This window comes from Schistocerca serialis, chromosome 11 (genome assembly GCF_023864345.2).
Source record: "Schistocerca serialis cubense isolate TAMUIC-IGC-003099 chromosome 11, iqSchSeri2.2, whole genome shotgun sequence".
NCBI lineage: Eukaryota > Metazoa > Arthropoda > Insecta > Orthoptera > Acrididae > Schistocerca > Schistocerca serialis.
The window spans coordinates 123,732,384-123,751,008 of NC_064648.1; the positions used below are offsets into that span (position 1 = coordinate 123,732,384).

At 40.9% G+C, this 18,625-nt stretch overlaps 1 protein-coding gene across 2 annotated transcripts in view; it reads right to left on the reverse strand.

Moving 5' to 3' along the window:
• LOC126426894 (zinc finger and SCAN domain-containing protein 12-like) overlaps positions 1-16,182 on the reverse strand; it is an 87,290-nt gene extending 71,108 nt beyond the window's left edge. For both annotated transcript variants that reach the window (XM_050088983.1, XM_050088982.1), the window contains exon 1: positions 15,733-16,182. In XM_050088983.1, the coding sequence (XP_049944940.1) occupies positions 15,733-15,885 (153 nt within the window). In that variant the 5' untranslated portion in view covers positions 15,886-16,182. The remainder of the gene's footprint in view (positions 1-15,732) is intronic.
• Positions 16,183-18,625: the final 2,443 nt, after the last annotated feature.

Consider the following 18,625-nt stretch of genomic DNA (forward strand, 5'->3'; position numbering starts at 1 on the left):
TAGTATGCAGGATATCTCGGGTTCGAGACCCGGTCTGGCATACATTTTCACTTGTCGCTGCAGATTCCGCTTAAAGCCCCGATGCAACTGTTTTCCTCTTTCATCTCTATTCCTTTCTCCCTACCCCTCTCCACCTTCAATTTACATAATACAATGATAGACCAAAACATTATGACCACTGCCCACCACAATATGGCAACAACAGCATGTAAGTGGAGCATACACGGATGGGGGACCACGCTAACGAAGATATGGGCTGCAAATGGTAAAATCCGTTGAGATAAGCTACTTTGACAAAGGGAAAATTATTATTATGCAGAGCCTGTGAACAAATATTGTAATTTTTCCTCCTATCTATGTAATTATGTAGTTCTCAATTCGTTCGAGCAATCAATCATTCATAATAGGAAACACAGTCATAACTCGGTCACTGAAAATGATTCACAAATTTTACTTGTTAGAATGAAATCAGGCAATGATTCTTCTTCTCTGCAGGCTCGTGCTTCGCGGCAGTCTGCTAATCTGTACAAATAAAATGCCTCGTATTTTTGGGAGCGTTGTATAATCAGTCGGGATACCTCGGATCAAGCGGATATTTGGATTTGATGAAGTTTAACCTTCCGAAGAAGTAATGGAGCTTTTGGATTATTAAATGCAGGTTCGTATCCAGTCTTTCGGAAGTTCCCTTCTGATTAACAACTACGCAATATATCGACGAATATCATTAATTCTCAAATGTCAAATAATGTAAATTGTTACACACAATTTGTATGAAAGAGCAATATAAATATATATTTTCCTTTTAATCGTACAATTTCGTATCAGTTACCTTTTGTCATAAATCTCAATATTCAGATTACAATTCTTCAAACAATGCTCAGGCTACTCGGCACAAAGACAATCTCGGAAGTTTTTTTCTAACAACCACCAGAGAGAGTACTAAAAAGAATAATTATGCGCTCGTGGCATAGCTATTGTATGAAACTACTTTGTGCATGGATTCTGCGAGTATGAAGATAGAAAATTAGTAAACGTCATTCCAGGGTAGAATTGTATCAGAATAATTCATCGAATATAAAGAGATATTACAATATCTCGAAAATGGTGAAGCTGATCAAATGTTCACATGCTACTGTCTTGAACATCTACGGAAAGTGGCAGGAGGACAATGAAACTACCACTAGATGCTAAATGGTTGGACATCGATGACTCTTCACAGACCGTGGGGTTTGCAGGCTTGTCAGCTCTTTAAAGTAGGACAGATGGTGATCCGTTGCACCTCTGTCAAAAGATCACAATGCTCACGCATGCACAAGTGTTTCAGAGCACACCGTTCACCGTACAGTGTTGAACATGGAGCTCCTCGGCACACCAGCCCTTTGTCTTCACAAGGTGACCCAACGACATCTCAGTTACGATTGCAGTGGGGACAGGATCATTCGGATTCAACCATAGATCAATGGACATGTTTCAGCTCTTCAGCTGGATCACATTTTTGGTATGCTAGGTCGACGGTCGTCTCCATAAACGCCATCACTGAAGTGAATGGCAGCTCAAAACGTGCAATGCACCACAGATGCAGGCTGGTGGGAGCAGTATTATGCTACAGGTCATATTCTCCCGGACTTGCATGGGATCTGTGGTAGTAACTGAGACACGCTGACAGCTGCGAACCACCTGCGTCCCCTCACACTTGATCTCTTCCCTGACGGCGATGTCATCTTTCAGCAGTACAACTGTCTGTGCCTCGGAGCCAGAACCATGCTACAGTGGTTTGCGGAGCATTATAGTGAACTCACATTGCTGTCTCGGCAACCAAATTCACTTGATGTAAATCCTATGAAACCCATCTGTGTCACTACAGGGTGCCGTTACCGCTTATGCAAATCAGTAAATCAGTGGTCCCTTATTTAAGTGAATCACATGACCTGTGCTTAGACATCTAATGCCACATACCTTCACAAACGTACCATCAAACATCCCTAATATGCAGGCTCAGTGATGCAATTCATTCCAAAGATGGACAAACAAGCTATTAAGCTCTGGCTCATCAGTGTACATATCATTGGCTTGTTCTGAATTCGCTACATCTTATTATACTATCTCGGTTTGACCTTTGCACTTGTTATTCTGCCATCTCATCTCCACTGCTGGGCATTCTCATGTCACCCACCTGTCATTCTCTCTGGTGACTCGTCGTCAACACTCTTGGCCATTCTGCCAGCCACCACAGTTTTCCAGAGTCATTCCCGGACTTGTTTGATTGCGGACACTATAAAATCATTTATAGGATAGGAGGAAACTGAGGTCACCCTAAAAAGGAGATTGCTAACAAAACACTTCGGCAACCAATCATAAAATATTCCTCAAGAATGTGGGATGCATACCAAACAGGACTAGTGGGAATATTCAGTGTATACAGAGAAGGGCAACCTGAATGATTACATTTTCTTTTGACACTTGGTGGAATGTCACAGAGATTCTGAAAAGATTGAAAGAGCAGATGCTCAAAAATATAAAAGACCACCTACACTGTTTCAAAATATGCTTAAACAATGAATCTAGGAATATACTACAAGCCCCAGTTTATCATTACCATTCAGGCTGCAAAGATAATATTAAGACTAACTGGAACCCACCCAGATAGCTGAGCTCATTAAAGTGACTCTTTCCAGAGAAAAGGGAGGGGTACAGGACCCAGACTGAATCTGCCTCGTGGATTGTGTATTTAAACCGGGAACCTAGAAATGATGGAGAGGCTTCGACCTGCCGTAGCCCTCAGTGGTTCACAACCGCATGACAGGCCACAGCAGTCCACCCACCCCACCGCCGCCCCACACCGAAACCACGGTTAATGTGTGGTTCGGCCCCCGGTGGATCCACATGGGAACGTCTCATACCAGACGAGTGTAAGCCCAAATGTTTGCGTGGTAGAGTGATTACGGTGTACGCATACGTAGAGACAGTGTTTGTGCAGCGATTGTCGACATTGTGTAACTGAGGCAGAATAAGGGGAACAAGCCCGCATTTGTCGAGGCAGATGGAAAACTGCCTTAAAAACCATCCCCAGGCTGGCCGGCACACTGGATCTCGACACTAACCCGCCGTGCAGATTTGGGTCGGTGACCAGCACGCTTTCCTGCTCGGGAAGCAGTGTGTTAGACCGCGAGGCTAGCCAAGTGGGCATGCCTTGTGGATTACTTATCGCACACTTTAACTTGGCCCCTGCATGTAGGATACTGGGAGCGGAAGCTTGCAATCAGCTTGTAGCAAATCGGCTGCCGAGACAACCCCCAACTCCTTTTCCCAGAGCAGCCAGTGTATAGCTTATAGTGCATAAAAGAAACTTGTGGCGGATTAATGTGTCACGGAAGTGACACGAAAATTTATGGTGACTCACTAGAAGGACCAGATACAGCCTCTTCACTCATTGTTGTAAATGGTATTAACAATCACTATTCACAACAGTGCATGCAGATAAACACTATATTCAAAATGGCTACTTATTGTCACGGCACAAAGTGTAGCTAAGTTTGGCAACGAAAGTAAACATTCCGGGGTGGCATAAAGTCAGCCGACTTCTGCCGATCGCAGGGGGCCAAATAGAGATGTGCAGTTGGTAACTACGGGGGCCGGTGTGCGGGATAGCCTGGATATGGTTTTTAAATGGTTTTCCACATCTGTGTGTTGGTGGTTTTCCTCTACCTCTGTCATGAATTTGATGTTCTGGTTCAGCGAATTCAGGTGTTGCAGGAAGTCTTGTAGGTGATGTCATCCGTGGAGCCAGAGTACGAATTTATTGTCCAGATATCAAAAAAAGCACGAGGACTTGAAGACAACTGACTTCCGGACTTTTCCAAATGCCTCCAAAAGCATGCTGACCACCACTGGTGATAGTGAGCAGCTCATCAGTAGTCCATCTGTCTGTAATAATTTCCGTCAAATAGAAAGTAGTTTGAGCCTGAAGATTGCAAGAAGTTGGCTTGCCAAAATATTGTGCCTTTTTAACTATGCCACCTGGCTGAATAACCAAAAATTATTCAAGATTTCCCTACACCAGGAAAACCTAAAATCACAGATAAAAAATGTATTTGCCATGCATAAATCGACTGGGTGATTCACAATGCCTATTACAAAGTTCTAGAGGGCACTCAGAACAGCAATATTTGGTAGAAAACCCATGTCCGGAAATTTGCCACTTGGAAGATAAATGACCTAGACACAACACCCAAAGATATCCGGCACATGCATCAACCAATTTGTCCCAGTGCGAACTAGTATATTTACTCAAAGATGCAGTTTCTTTGCGCAAATGTACCTACAAACAATGTTCACATGCACACAGTATAAAAGTTCTCGAGTTTCCTGAATTACCTTTGCTGCAGCCATTATGCAGGCAGACACATCCTGTGATTCCACAGGAGTCTCGTAAACAATACTCTTAATGTAGATTTAAAAAGAGGAGGAGGAGAAGAAGAACAGAGGCATTACATTGGGAGATTGTGCAGCCAATTAATTGGTTCACCGTGACCTATCCACCTCTCCCTGAATGTTTCATGAAGCTGCTGGTGGCCATCGCGCTGGAACCTTATCGTCCGACAAATATGCAATGGCACACCGCCAAATGCTGCACCTGTATGTCTCACAGGAAGACCACTTAGCTGTGACCTGTTACACAGTGTGGTAGAATACACGGGCCAGTCGGATGACCATGCATAACACCAGCCCACACATTAATACCGAAACACTGTTGAAATCCACTGGGATGCGTGGCACGAGGATTTTCCTCATCCCAAATGAGGCTGTTATGATGGTTGACCAGATCTTCTTTTGTGAAAAGAATGATCTGAGGAAAGTCTGGAATGTCGACACTGCAGTGTAGGAACCACATGCAGTAATCTGCACGTGGTTCCAAATCAGGTCGACTCAAGGAGTACAACCTCCGGAGGTGGTACAGGGAAAGTTGCTGTTTGTGGAGAAATCTCCAGATGCTGCACTGGGATACATCCACATAGCCTGCGATGTTTCGCGTACTCATCGACTAGTCAGAAGACATCCTCTTCCAGGTCAACAGTGCGTCGCATCTGGTGATGACCACAATTGGCCCTGTTAGCCCTGAAGGTGTTAGTTCCCGTAAGCCGGTGTTCCAATCTTGCAAAAATTGACCCGGAAATCGTTCATAACACAGGCATTGTGCTAATCGACCATTTTGTCCATCTTCTCTGTAGACGAGCAACATGTTGGTTGAAAAATAACAGCTAGGACCTTCTCTGCATCTTTAAAGTTTATGACCGTCACATTCTCACTCACATTTGATTAGTTGAAAGCTAATAACGTGTCAACTGTAATCATAAGCATAGCCAAATATGCATAACATAGGCAATACTACACTTTGAGAACTGTTATGATGAAATAAACCAGTAGAAAGTATTCCTTATGCCTCAGGTAGACACTGTAGTTGGTAAGAACACTTGAAACCGTGCTTGAAAAAGTAGGAAGATATGGTGCGGAGATGGGGCTGACTATTAATCAAAGACCAAATATATGTTAACATCTAGGAAAAGATATAGTGAAGGAGAAAGAGGCACGACTTTGAACGGAGAAGAATATGAACACTGTGAGAGCTTTAAATATCTTGGGTCACTGGTGACTGAGAATAATGATATGAGAGAAGAAATACATGCAAGGATTGCAGCTGGTAACAGGAGCTACGTTGCACTGGTTAAAGTGTTTAAAGCAAGGAGCCTTGGTAGGGATCTGAAGCTGACTGTGTATCATACAGTAGTTAGATATGTGGCATGGTTCGGAGACCTGAACTACGACACAAAATGATGAGGAGCTGTTGCTGAAATGGGAAAGCAAGATACTTAAGAAAATCTATGGGCCAGTGAATGGGTTTTTGGAGAATCAGAAATAATAAGGAGATCAGAGATTTGTACACCAAACCAGATACTGTGACAGAAATAAAGAGTAATAGACTATGTTGATTGGGACATGTAGAAAGAATAGTGCAGAACAGCACAGTCAAGAAAGGTTTCAAAGGAAAACCTGGTGGGCGTCGTACAAGGGGCAGACCGAGGACCAGAGGGCTAGATAAAATGGAGGAGGATTTGAGAAGGGTGGAGAGCCAGCAGAGAAGAGTGAGCAGAGATTGTCCAGGAGGCCAAGGCCCTACAAGGGCTGTAGCATGAAGGAGTAAGTAAGTATTTTAAACCGTGTTATTTACTTAAAATCACTAAAATACGGTTACGATCATTGTCTGTGACACACAGTGATTCTGTGTGCCACGGATTCGACAAGTAATTGATAGGGTTCCAGAGGTATGTGGCACCAGATGCCAATGCAGCACACACACCTCTCTCTCTCTCTCTCTCTCTCTCTCTCTCTTCCCATAATTTACGGGCTGTCAGTTTGTGAGCGTGGAGCTGGAGGCCGATAGCGTCCCAGTTGGGTTTCATGAGATTCAGATAAGGCGAATATGACAGCCGAGACATCAACGTGAGTTCACTATCACGCTCCTCAAACCACTGCAGCACAATTCTGGGCTCATCACACACCGTTATCCTGCTGGAAGATGCCATCGCTGTTAGGGAACACATCAAACATATGGGGTTACAGGTGGTCCCTAATAATGTTCGCACAGTCCATAGCTCTCACGATGCTTTTGATTACTACTGCAGGTCCTGCAGAAGCCCGGGTGAATGTCTACCATAACATAACACTCCTCCCACTGGCTTGTGTCTGTGGCACGCTGCTCGTTTCGAGCAGCCGTCCATCAGGATGAAAGCGTACCTGGACACGACCATCGACACGGTTTAACAATAAACGTGATTCATCAGACCGGGCAACACAGTTCCATTGCTCCACAGCCCAACCTCGATGATCCTGTGTCCACTGTAGTCATAATTGACACTGTCATTGGGTCAGCATCGGAACACGCACATCTGCATGGTTACTCTGCAAATCACATTATGCACCTGGCACAGTGTTCATCGAACCACTTTCACAATTCTCTATTATTCAAATCTCGTATAACGCGCAGAAAGAACGAACACCTATATCTTTCCGTACGAGCTCTGATTTCCCTTATTTTATCGTTGTGATCATTTCGCACTACGCAGGTCGGTGTCAACAAAATATTTTTGCATTTGGAAGAGAAAGTTGGTGATTGGAATTTTGTGAGAAGATTCCGTCGTAATGAAAAACGCCTTTGTTTTAATGATGTTCAGCCCAAATCCTGTATCATTTCAGTGACACTCTCTCCCATATTTCGCGATAATACAAAACGTGCTGCCCTTCTTTGAACTTTTTTGATATACTCTGTCAATCCTATCTGGTAAGGATCCCACACCACGCAGCAGTATTCTAAAAGAGGACGGACAAGCGTAGTGTAGGCAGTCTCCTTAGTAGATCTGTTACATTTTCTAAGTGTTATGCCAATAAATCGCAGTCTTTGGTTTGCCTTCCCCACAACGTTTTTTGTGTGTTCTTTCCAATTTAAGTTGTTCAAAACTGTAATTCTTAAGTATTTAGTTCAATTTATGGCCTTTAGATTTGACTTATTTATTATGTAACTAAAGTTTAACGGGTTCCTTTTAGCAACCGTGTGGATGACCTCACACATTTTGTTATTTAGGGTCAACTGCCAATTTTTGCACCATTCAGATATCTTTTCTAAATCATTTTGCAATTTGTTTTGATATTCTGATGACTTTACTAGTCGATAAACGACAGCATCATCTGCAAACGATCAAAGACAGCTGCTCAGATTGTCTCCCAAATCGTTTATATAGATAAGAAACAGCAAAGGGCCTGTAATACTTCCTTGGCGAATGCCAGAAATCACTTTTGTCTTACTCAACAACTTTCCGTCAATTACTACGAACTGTGACCTCTCTGACAACAAATCACAAATCCAGTCACATAACTGAGACAATATTTCATAAGCACGCAATTGCACTACAAGCCGCTTGTGTGGTACAGTGTCAAAAGCCTTTTGGAAATCCAGGAATACAGAATCAATCTAAATCCCTTGTCAATAGCACTCAACACTTCATGCGAATAAAGAGCTAGTTGTGTTTCACAAGAACAATGTTTCCTAAATCCATGCTGACTGTGTGTCAATAGACCATTTTCTTCGAGGTAATTCATAATGTTCGAACACAATACATGTTCCAAAATCCTGCTGCATACCGACGTTAATGATATAGGCCTGTAATTTAGTGGATTACTCCTGCTACCTTTCTTGAATATTGGTGTGACCTGTGCAACCTTCCAGTCTTTGGGTACAGATCTTTCGTCGAGCGAACGGTTGTATATGATTGTTGAGTATAGAGCTAATGCATCAGCATAGTCTGAAAGGAACCTAACTCGTACACAGTCTGGACCAGAAGACTTGATTTTATTAAGTGTCTTAAGTTGCTTCACTACTCCGAGGATATTTGCTTCTACGTTACTCATGTTGGCAGCTGTTCTTGATTCGAATTCTGGACTATGTACTTTGTCTTCTTTTGCGAAGGCATTTTGGAAGGCTGTGCTTAGTAACTCTGCTTTGGCAGCACTGTCTTCGATAGTATTTCCAGTGCTATTGCACAGAGACATAGGGGGCTCTGCTGCGGAACAAACAGTTAAGGCTATGCACTGAACTTGTGCCTGCTCCGGTACTGTGCTCTGCCATCAAATTTGCTACGGATCAGCGGCTGTCCTGCTTTAGAGAGGGTGGCAAGCCTCCAATCCCTAGGTTCTGTGATGAGGTACGGAAATTCAGCTTCTCGTCACCTGCTCGTGGTTTCAGCATTCTTCAACCACTTTCTGTAAATGCTCACAACAGTAGCATGTGAACAGCTGACTAGCTTCGCTGTTTCTGAGGTGGTCCCTCCCAGGCATTCTGACAACCATCTCGCTTTCGTCAAAGTCGCTTAAGTCTGCATATTTCCATATTTTCCCACTTATCCTACTAGAATGATTCCCCATTCATCTCTGCTACACTTGTATACTTCTCTTACCGTGTCCAGCGCCCTTGGTGGCACGAGACAGCATACAACCTCACAAAGACAGTGATCATAAGGTTCTGACTCAACAGAGTATTTTAAATCAGATATTATCTGTAACTAAAAAACTGAATTAAATTACACTATAAGCCTTGCTACAAAATTGCAAAGCATTCTCCTGTCTGAGAGAAATGTAGTTACTGTTATTAACAGGAAGGCCAATTGCAAATATGTAAACAAACTACTTTAAGGACCTTCCGGACTGTTATTACTGAAATGGAATACAGAGAGGTTGGTAGCACGGCATGCACAGAGGGAGAAGGTGGCAAGAAGGGGAATAGAGAGAGGTAGGCAGAAGAGATAAACAGAGAAAGGGGAGGAATGGGGGTGATGCAAGATGTACATGGAGGATGGTTGGTTGATTTGTGGAAGGGGACCAAACACCGACGTCATCAGTCTCATTGGATTAGGGAAGGATGGGGAAGGTTGTCGGCCATGCCTCTTTCAAAGGATCCATCCCGGCATTTACCTGAGGCGATTTAGGGAAATCACGAAAAACCTAAATCAGAGTAGCTAGATATGGGTTTGAACCATCAACCTCCCAAATGCAAGTCCAGTGGGCTAACCACTGTGCCACCTCACTCAGTAGTAGAGGTATGAGGGGTAGGGGAACAAGTGGAAAAGAAAGAGGTGGGAGAAGGATAAAGATAGAGGAAGGGGAGCAAGAAAACAGTCAGAGAAAGGACGTGGAGGAGCTGGACAAATAAGAGTGGGGAGAAGGAGAGACAGAGTGGCGAGGACAAGATGGACACACAGAGGTGATGCAACGAAGTGGACAGAGAGACGGAGGAAGCAAGTGGTGGACGCAAAGAAGGGGATGTGGAGATGTGTTCAGTATACATGTCAAATGTTTACGCAGGTGAAACATGGCCTAGTACCAGATACATTGACATATATAGAACTTGGCCAATTTTGTGCCACAAATGAAGTGTTTCCACCAACTGCCAAAAATAAGCACCTATGAGTTACATTTCCAAACCATTAAGCATATGTGTAAGCCATCACTGTAAGAGGAAAGTTTAGTTTGTCCCTCCCAGGTTGTGTACGTGTTCGTCTTTGGTCAGGCATATGTCCTCGTTGTGTGTGTGTGTGTGTGTGTGTGGGGGGGGGGGGGGGGGGTGCGGGTTCCACTATATCAACCACTGATGTAAACAAATTATTATGATTGTATTAAAACATTTTATACACAGTGTTTCTGAGGAAGAACAATAAACAACCCATGCAATTTTGTCAGATGCTAGTTGGTAGATTAGCTGTGGAATTTTATTATTTATAATGTTGTATCACGCTCATTTTTACTTTTATTCATTTTTTATTTTAGGAACTGAAAAATGAAGAAACTGAAAGTTTTTCAAACACACGAATACTGAACAGCACAAGCCAAGTGGTGCTATGCAAACTAGGGTTCATTGTTGCATTTCAACGATATTTCTCTGCTAAGTACCACATAAGCTCACTTGATGCCAAGAGAATCAAGGCCTGGAAAGAAGTGTGTCTAGAGATAGGATCTGTTGCTAAGAGGCATGGTGGTGGAGTGTCAGTAACAGTGGTGGCGGCTATTAATCACACTTCAGGTACGTTTGCAAGAAGTCCTAAGACATCTGTATGATACTACATGTGCTCCTTGTCCCAAAATCATCTATCCACAATGTACTAAACAACAGCCTAAAGCTTTATGCATACAAAGTGCAACTCTTACATGAGGTAAAACTCAATGATAAACCTAAACCTGCAGTATTTAAAATTACTCTCCTGGATATCTTCCTGTGGGGGTATGTTAGACAGGTTGTACTGTACCAAAGTGACAACTCTAGAACAGCTTCATGAGCAGATTAGAACTAACTGAGACAGTTAAGCCACATATGCAAAAAGATACTTCGAGAGAAATTAAGTATCAATGAGACATCCTCCTTTCCTCTCGTCGGTCTTACGTTGAAATGTGAGACTGAACAAACAAAACTTCAAAACTTTGTGTATTCATTATTTAGTGAATCTTTTATATGTACTGGACACATGTTGTGTCACATACATCTCAAATTCAATTTTTTCATCTCTCACTCCAGTATTTTGTTACTGTTATTATTAAAATCCTAGGCATCTGTGACATGTCAAATGTGGGAGTGATGGTAAACCACATTATTTTGTTGGGCGGGTGGGGGGAAGACGTAAGTAATTGTAACCCTCTCCTCTAGAACTGAATTCTGGAGCCATGCCTGGCTCTGATATGCAAAGCTTACTTCCTCCACTCCCCACACCCCCCAGAAAACTTGTTCATGGAGTCATGAAAAATGTTCAGCATGTTGCATATTTTTGAATGTTTACTGCAATTGTAAAACTGGCATGTTTTGTATTGTAATGAGAGTTTGCAACTGTGATCCACAGTTAATGCAGCTAACGATACTAAAAGCAAAAATAATTACCTATAAGAGCTAAACTTATTATAATTAATGTGACAGTGTAACAGATAGCCCACTTTCAGTATTGCAGCTGTGACACACGAAGAAATTTCAACAATGAAATTGATAACAAGATCCTAAAATTTAACAGTCTATGGAGCAATTATAAATAGGCTTTAAAACAAACCAAGAAAGAGCCACAGTTGAAGATCCAGAAAGTCATGGCAGTTCCTACTATGCTCTATGGATCTGAAACATTGGTTCCCACACAAAAGAATATGAGCAGGACCCAGGCTATGTAAATGAGATTTTTCTGTAGTGTTAAAGGGTGCACCAAAGAAGGTCACTTCAGAAATGAATACATTAGAAATGAATTGCTAGCTGATTCAGTGCACCAAAAAGTTGATCTAGATAGAAACAGATGGTTGAAATGTGTATACGGACTGCATCAAAATAGACTTCCAAAACAAATTCTTGACTAGAAACCTATAGGGACAAGACTGGGGAAGACCACAGAAGAGATGGCTGGATTTTGTTGACCAGAACAGATGAAACCACCAAATTTGTAATGGAGAGAAACTGAAAATCTTGTCATATTTCATATCTTTGAAAGTAGTCCTTCAATACTAGGGTTCACAGAACATCACATAAAACAAATTCAAGGAAGGGACTTCTCAAAACGATCTGTGAATCACAAACACATGTATAACATAATCTGAACTGAAAATCCTGTCAGCACGAAATAAGCAGTCATAATATTGGTCCCATATTATTACACTCAGTTAAATTATTAAGACGAATATTCAAACAACACATTCTTCACTTATGGTGTTGCCTTAAGTTGTAGGCACCGAAACCGTACATTGACTGTTCTAACCATTAAGTAACACTCAAATATATGTCAAGTAGGCCTAACTATATATAGGCTCCTACACATATGTTTATTTGCCCATCCAATCTCTTTTTCAGTACATATAATGCACATGAGATACTGGACAGAAAATCTTTTTACCTGTTGGTTTTACAACTTGTAAACATATGTCATTTAAATTTTGATAATCATACTAAAATTAAACTACAATAAAAAGTATGACTTACATGTTTTCACATACAATGTTTTGAGAGATTGAATAAAAGCAGTTTTGCAGTAGACAGGATGTTAGATTTTTTACAAGAATGCAGTTTACAACGAGATTTTATACATCTGAGCAATCTGTTGCACAGTTTTGTTCCTGCTTGATACAGACCTTTTTGGCGTAATGTGGTGTTGCACTGGTTAAGATGTATGGCACCGACTTTCTCCTGTAGCCATGGGCAAAGTTGTTTTGAATAAAAAGGTTTTCTTTTCCTTAGTATACTTTTTTTGACATGTATAACTACTTATATAATAGCAAAGATGGGTAAGATTTTTTGATCTTAAAAAAAAAAAAAAAATAAATAAAAGGTTTGCACAGTTTTATGCTGCTTGGTTGTTTCATTATTTTTATAACTGCCTTTTGTCTCCTGCAAAACTGTTTTGGTGTGGTGTACGTTTTCCCAGAAAATGATGCTGTACTACTGTAATGAATGCACATGAACAAAATGTCCACCACTGACTACTGTTGATAAGCATTCTTACTGCACAGCTCATTTTTGTTAGTTTTGAATAATTTTTGAATAGTTTACCATGCACTGGATAGATATGTAAGCAGACGTAACTAGATATGTACCAGCTTGGATTTCGAAAACATTGACCATGTGAAACCCAACTTGAAGTTTTCTTTACATGACATTTTGAAAGCTTTGGATCAAGACAGTCAGGTAGGAGCAGTATTTCTTAATTTCCAAAAAGCATTTGACTCAGTACCACACCTACAATTACTGTCAAAAGAACAATCATATGGGGTACCAAAAGTGAAATCTGTGACTGGGTTGAGGAATTTTTGGTAGAGAGGAGAGTGTTATCTTGGATGGAGAGTCATCGTCAGATGTAGCAGTAATTTCAGGTGTGCCCCAGGGAAATGTGTTGAGACCCTTGCTGTTTATGTTGCAGGCAATATTAAAAGAAACCTCAGACTTTGCAGATGCAGCTATATATAATGAAGTACTGTCTCAAAGAACTGCAAAAACATTCAGTCAGATCTTCATACGATTTCAAAGTGGCGCAAAAGTTGGCAACTTGCACTAAGTGTTTAGAAATGTAAAATTGTGTACTTTACAAAACAAAAAAAGTCACATTCTTTGACTATAATATCAATGAGTCAGTGTTGCAACTGGCCAACTCATACATATACCTGGGCACAACACTTTGTTGGAATGTGAAATGGAATGATCACATAGGTTCAGTTATGGGTAAAGCAGGTGGTAGACTTCAGTTTATTGGTGCAATACTGGGGAAGTGCAGTCAGTCCACTAAAGAGATCGCTTACAAACGACTTGTGCAGCCAGTTCTGCAATATTGCTCAGGTGTGTGGGACCCGTACCATATAGGACTAACAGGGGATATTGAACTTGCACAGAGAAGGGTAGCATCAATGGTCACAGGTTTTTCTGGCCCATGGGAGTGTGTCACTGACATACTGAAGAAACTGAACTGGCCGACTCCTGAAGATTAACATAAACTATCCCTAGAAAGCCTGTTACCAAAGTATCAAGAACCAGCTTTAAATGATGACTCTAGGAGGGTCGACAGAAGCGTCCGATCCCACGCGTCGGCTTTGACGCGTGACGTAAGGGTGTTGTCGTGTGTGACGTCATGACGGCGCGGAGTTTGGTTTGGGTGTGGCTGTCTCCAGTTCTGTTTCATCTTATTTTATTTACTTTTCTGACCTGTTCGTTCTATCTCGTGAGATTTTTTTAAATTTAAGAACACTTATTACTTATTTCAATTATCTGTTTCCTCCAATTTCTGTTTTAGTTTATTATATTTATCTTTCTGATCTATTCGTTCTATCCCGTGAAATTTTTTTTTTTTTAAAAGACATAAAACACTAATCAGCTACTGAAGCATCTTTATCTTCTATGGGTTGCAGGGGTTACAACCCCTGGGGAGGTGGGTGGGTATTCATGCATGGCTGTCTTCACTTACACGTTGTAGCTACGCAAGGGGTCTAAATTTGTTTATATTTAGTTTGCCCCCCCACCCAAAACACCCCATTTCCCGTGCTTGTCCCGTTAGTGTCATTAGGCTTCTTGTGGAAAGTGTGTGTGTTTGTTTTTGTTTCCGCCATATTTGTGACGTCATGGGTCAAAGCAGACGGGTGGGATCGGACGCTTCCGTATTTCCCTCTAAGAATATGCTATAACCCCCTATGAATCACTCCCATAAGGATCATGAGGCATTCAAACAATCATTCTTCTCTCATTCCATACATGAATGTAATGGGAAGAAACCCTAATAACTGGTACAATGGTATGTACCCTCCACCATGCACCTCATAGTTGTTTTCAAAGTATACATGTAGATGTAGATGGGATGTGACAAGATCTCTACTTACGGTTTTCTTCAACATAAATACAGATAAATTTTGCAGCATGTTAGACCTACAGATGTGGCAAAAATAAAAGAATCAAACCGAAAAATGTATAGTTATTGCTTAAATATGGGATTTCTTTAGGTTTTGGTGCCATCAGCTTAAGTACTGGATATCTGGGACTAGTGCAGCAGGGGATACAACCCGTCGGCTTTGAACAATGACGTCACAAGTCGCCATAGAGCATGTATTACAGACATGAAAGAGCTGAGGAGAATGTTGAGAAACAAAGGAATGCGAGAGAGATAAACATTGATCTTGTCAAAAGCATAAGTGTTTTTGACTTTTTTTAAAAAAAAATCTCACGAGATAGAATAAACTGATCCTACTTTATTAAGCAATATCTTGTCAAAAGCCGAGAAGCGATTGTTCTTAATGTTCTAGCTCCCTTCAGTACGTAATAAGTGTTTTTTGACTTTAAAGAAAAAAAAAATCTCACGAGATAGAATAAACTGATCCTACTTTATTAAGCAATAGTGTTTTTTTGGCTTTTTTAAAAAAAAAATCTCACGAGATATAATAAACAGATCCACTTTATTAAGCAATCAGTAAAAAAACGAAACTGAAACATAACAGCAAAAGCGAAAATGGTAAACTGCTCTCTGGCGACTTGTGACGTCATTGTCCAAAGCCGACGGGTTGTATCCCCTGCTACACTAGACCCAAGTATAATGCTTCGTTATAGATAGGCTATTGATTTGAATTTTCAGTTCTGTAACATAACAGCATTAAAGAGTAACAATATAGAAATAAAGTTAAATTACAGATACTTACAACGAACTGTTTACTGGGTTCCCAGTCATTCCTACGAACTGCAGCGATCCGTTTCAATCTTAATGCTTCATCAGACGGGAATGAAAAGACGCTAACTTTTAAACCGTTGTCGTAGTTTCCCCTACAATAGGGCGTACAGCACTCGCGTGGCATTTTGAGCAGATGCTCAATAACAATTCGAATCGCATATGACAGTGAGAACAAGATTTCCGCCACAAATGTTACGAAAACAAAGCCATGCTTTCAGTCACTGCTACGAAAACCGACCCATGCAGTGACCACGCTTCCAAACATGAAACACCGCTTCTACCACAGATAGCACTGCTCAACCGCAGAACGCCAACGTCACAGCTCCCACAGAATTGTGTGCGTAAGCTTTGTTTTTAGGTGTAGCTCCAATGCGACTCGTTTTTCGGTCAGTCACGAACTGTAGACGGAGCTAAAATGATAGCCATATTTTCTGAGGTGGCGCCTTGCACTGACATCTGTTGGCAGCGCCCAGCAACACTGAAGTATTCAAGCGCTGCTTATTTTACTTTACAAGTTCAGCAGGAAAATATTGAGAGTAAGAAACAATTCCGTAGTTATGTCAATTATTTATTTCTATACTGCTAATAAAATAGCAATAACCACCCTCGCCCTTGGTTTGTCTGTGAATAATATATTTCATACCCACAAATTTTCTTGGTAAGGTATTATTTACATATGGCAACTTACTGCTTATTCACTACAATATGGAATTCAAAACATTAAATAATTTTTGGAATGGACGGAGTAAGTATTCCGTCCCTATATAAGATGCCAAGTTTATGTATAGGTATCTCTTCAGTGCGTTACTACACGTGAAATATATCTTCTCCTTCCAGCATTACTCTTATCAACTGCAACATGGATTACTAGTGCGTTATGGGGCCTGACGTATTTGTATACATCCCTGTCTCCCCCAGTAATTCCCAACAAGCAACTCCTCAAGCTAAGTGTCAAATCGTGTAGACTGATAGTATTTCCAAACTTCGACTTTTGAAGAAGTCGGAAACTTAGTTTTAAACATATATCGAATTTACAGTAAAGCACCAACCTTACTTTTATTTTCGTGTTTATCTTCCTTGTCCGCCCAATCTGTAACTTTCATCGATTTAATGGATGCATGATAGTTTAGTTTTTTGTATGAAATTCCAAGCGTACTTTCGCCTTCCTCGCTCCAGTATCGAAATGACAGTAAGCTTTTCTTTCGTCGCCGGCACTCAGCTTTGGAAATCTAGGCAAGTAGATTCTAGTTAGTAATGGGCTTTGTGGTATTGTGAGTTCTAAGAGACGAAAAGCGGAACACAAAATTGTTGGAGAGAAAACAGGAAATGTAATGTACATTCGGATTCTGGGATGCAAACAGTGTGATCGGTTAAAATGATTGTGGTTAGAATATCGTATTTTCCCATAGAATATAAATGTATAGGATCTATTTGGACTGTATGTACTACAGCTGCACGTGTAGTGTTGTACTCGTGAACGTTATAAACGGCAGATTTAGTTTCATAGCTGTGTTGTATGCAACTTACTACTGTTGTAGTCGCATCCGTCATATCCATTCCAGAACAAAAAACCACAACCGATTAATTTTACTAAAATTACCACACGATCTAAAATGAACAACACCAAACTAAGCTTCACACTCACTGAAACGAATTCCACTACAAACACAGCCGACACTCGAACAATTCTGGATAATGAGCAAAACCAAACTGAGCCCATTACACCACACAAACGAAAACCCTGAACACACCACCAGAGAGCACAACAAACCACAACACGACGACATCTACAAACACGCCACACTCACAAGGCAAACTCCGCGCCGTCATGACGTCACACACGTACGTCACGGGTCAAAGCCGACGCGTGGGATCGGACGCTTCTGTCGTTCCCTCTCAGATTATATTAGTGAATTATATAAGAAAACTTTTGTGATTATTGTTGAACGCTTTTGTGAATCTTTGGCAGACTTAGTGATAAACAATTGTTATGTTTTCTTCTAAATTTTGATTAAAATAACCTCATGGCTGGCAGACAGCTATGGTGGTGAAGGGTCATTCATTATTTACATAATTCCACATGGAATGAGCAAGAGCTGCACATGCAATGCAAATAGAGCTAAACATACATTCAGATTACTTTTATTGTTGTCATTGTCAGCAGCAATGCGAAGTACGTCAGTGGGGATGGTGGATAGAACAACAGTTGGCTCTCGCCTTCCTGTGCATTGTACTGCAGCTGAGAAAGCTGTGTGGTGCCTAAAAATCAGTCATTATAGTGGGCACATAGGTGTCTAGAAAGAAGAGCAGTTGGCTGACTCTTAGTCACTACTACAATCACAGTTACTTTAATCAAGGCATAGTGTGGTTGTGAAAAAATCAGTTCATGCTGAAATTTGATCTGCGCTATCAATACAAGACAGAAATATAACTTTTGTGTAAACTTTACATCCTTAACTAAGATTTAACAAAGTTATGTATTATGGTATGAAGATATTTGAGAAGCTCCCATCTAACATACAGCAAGAAATTAGTTATCTTAGGAAATTCAAAGGAAAATTTAAAAAATACATCAGTAGTGACTCCTTCCATTGATTATCTTAGTGCAAGGATTTCATTCCTACTTTAGGTGGATGGCAGGTAGTGTGTTGTAAACTGTCCTATGTAATTACATATGTAGGTTACTGTTTTTTTCTAAAAAATACTTGATTAATGAACTAAATATCAAGTTTCTTATAAGGCATCCTGAAGGTAACTAATGTAGCTGAAGTAGCAGCAGCTTTCTTTCTAATTCACTAGAACACATTTAGCTGGCATAAAAAGAACTAGCATTAAGCAGTATTGTGATAGTTTCTTGTTAATAT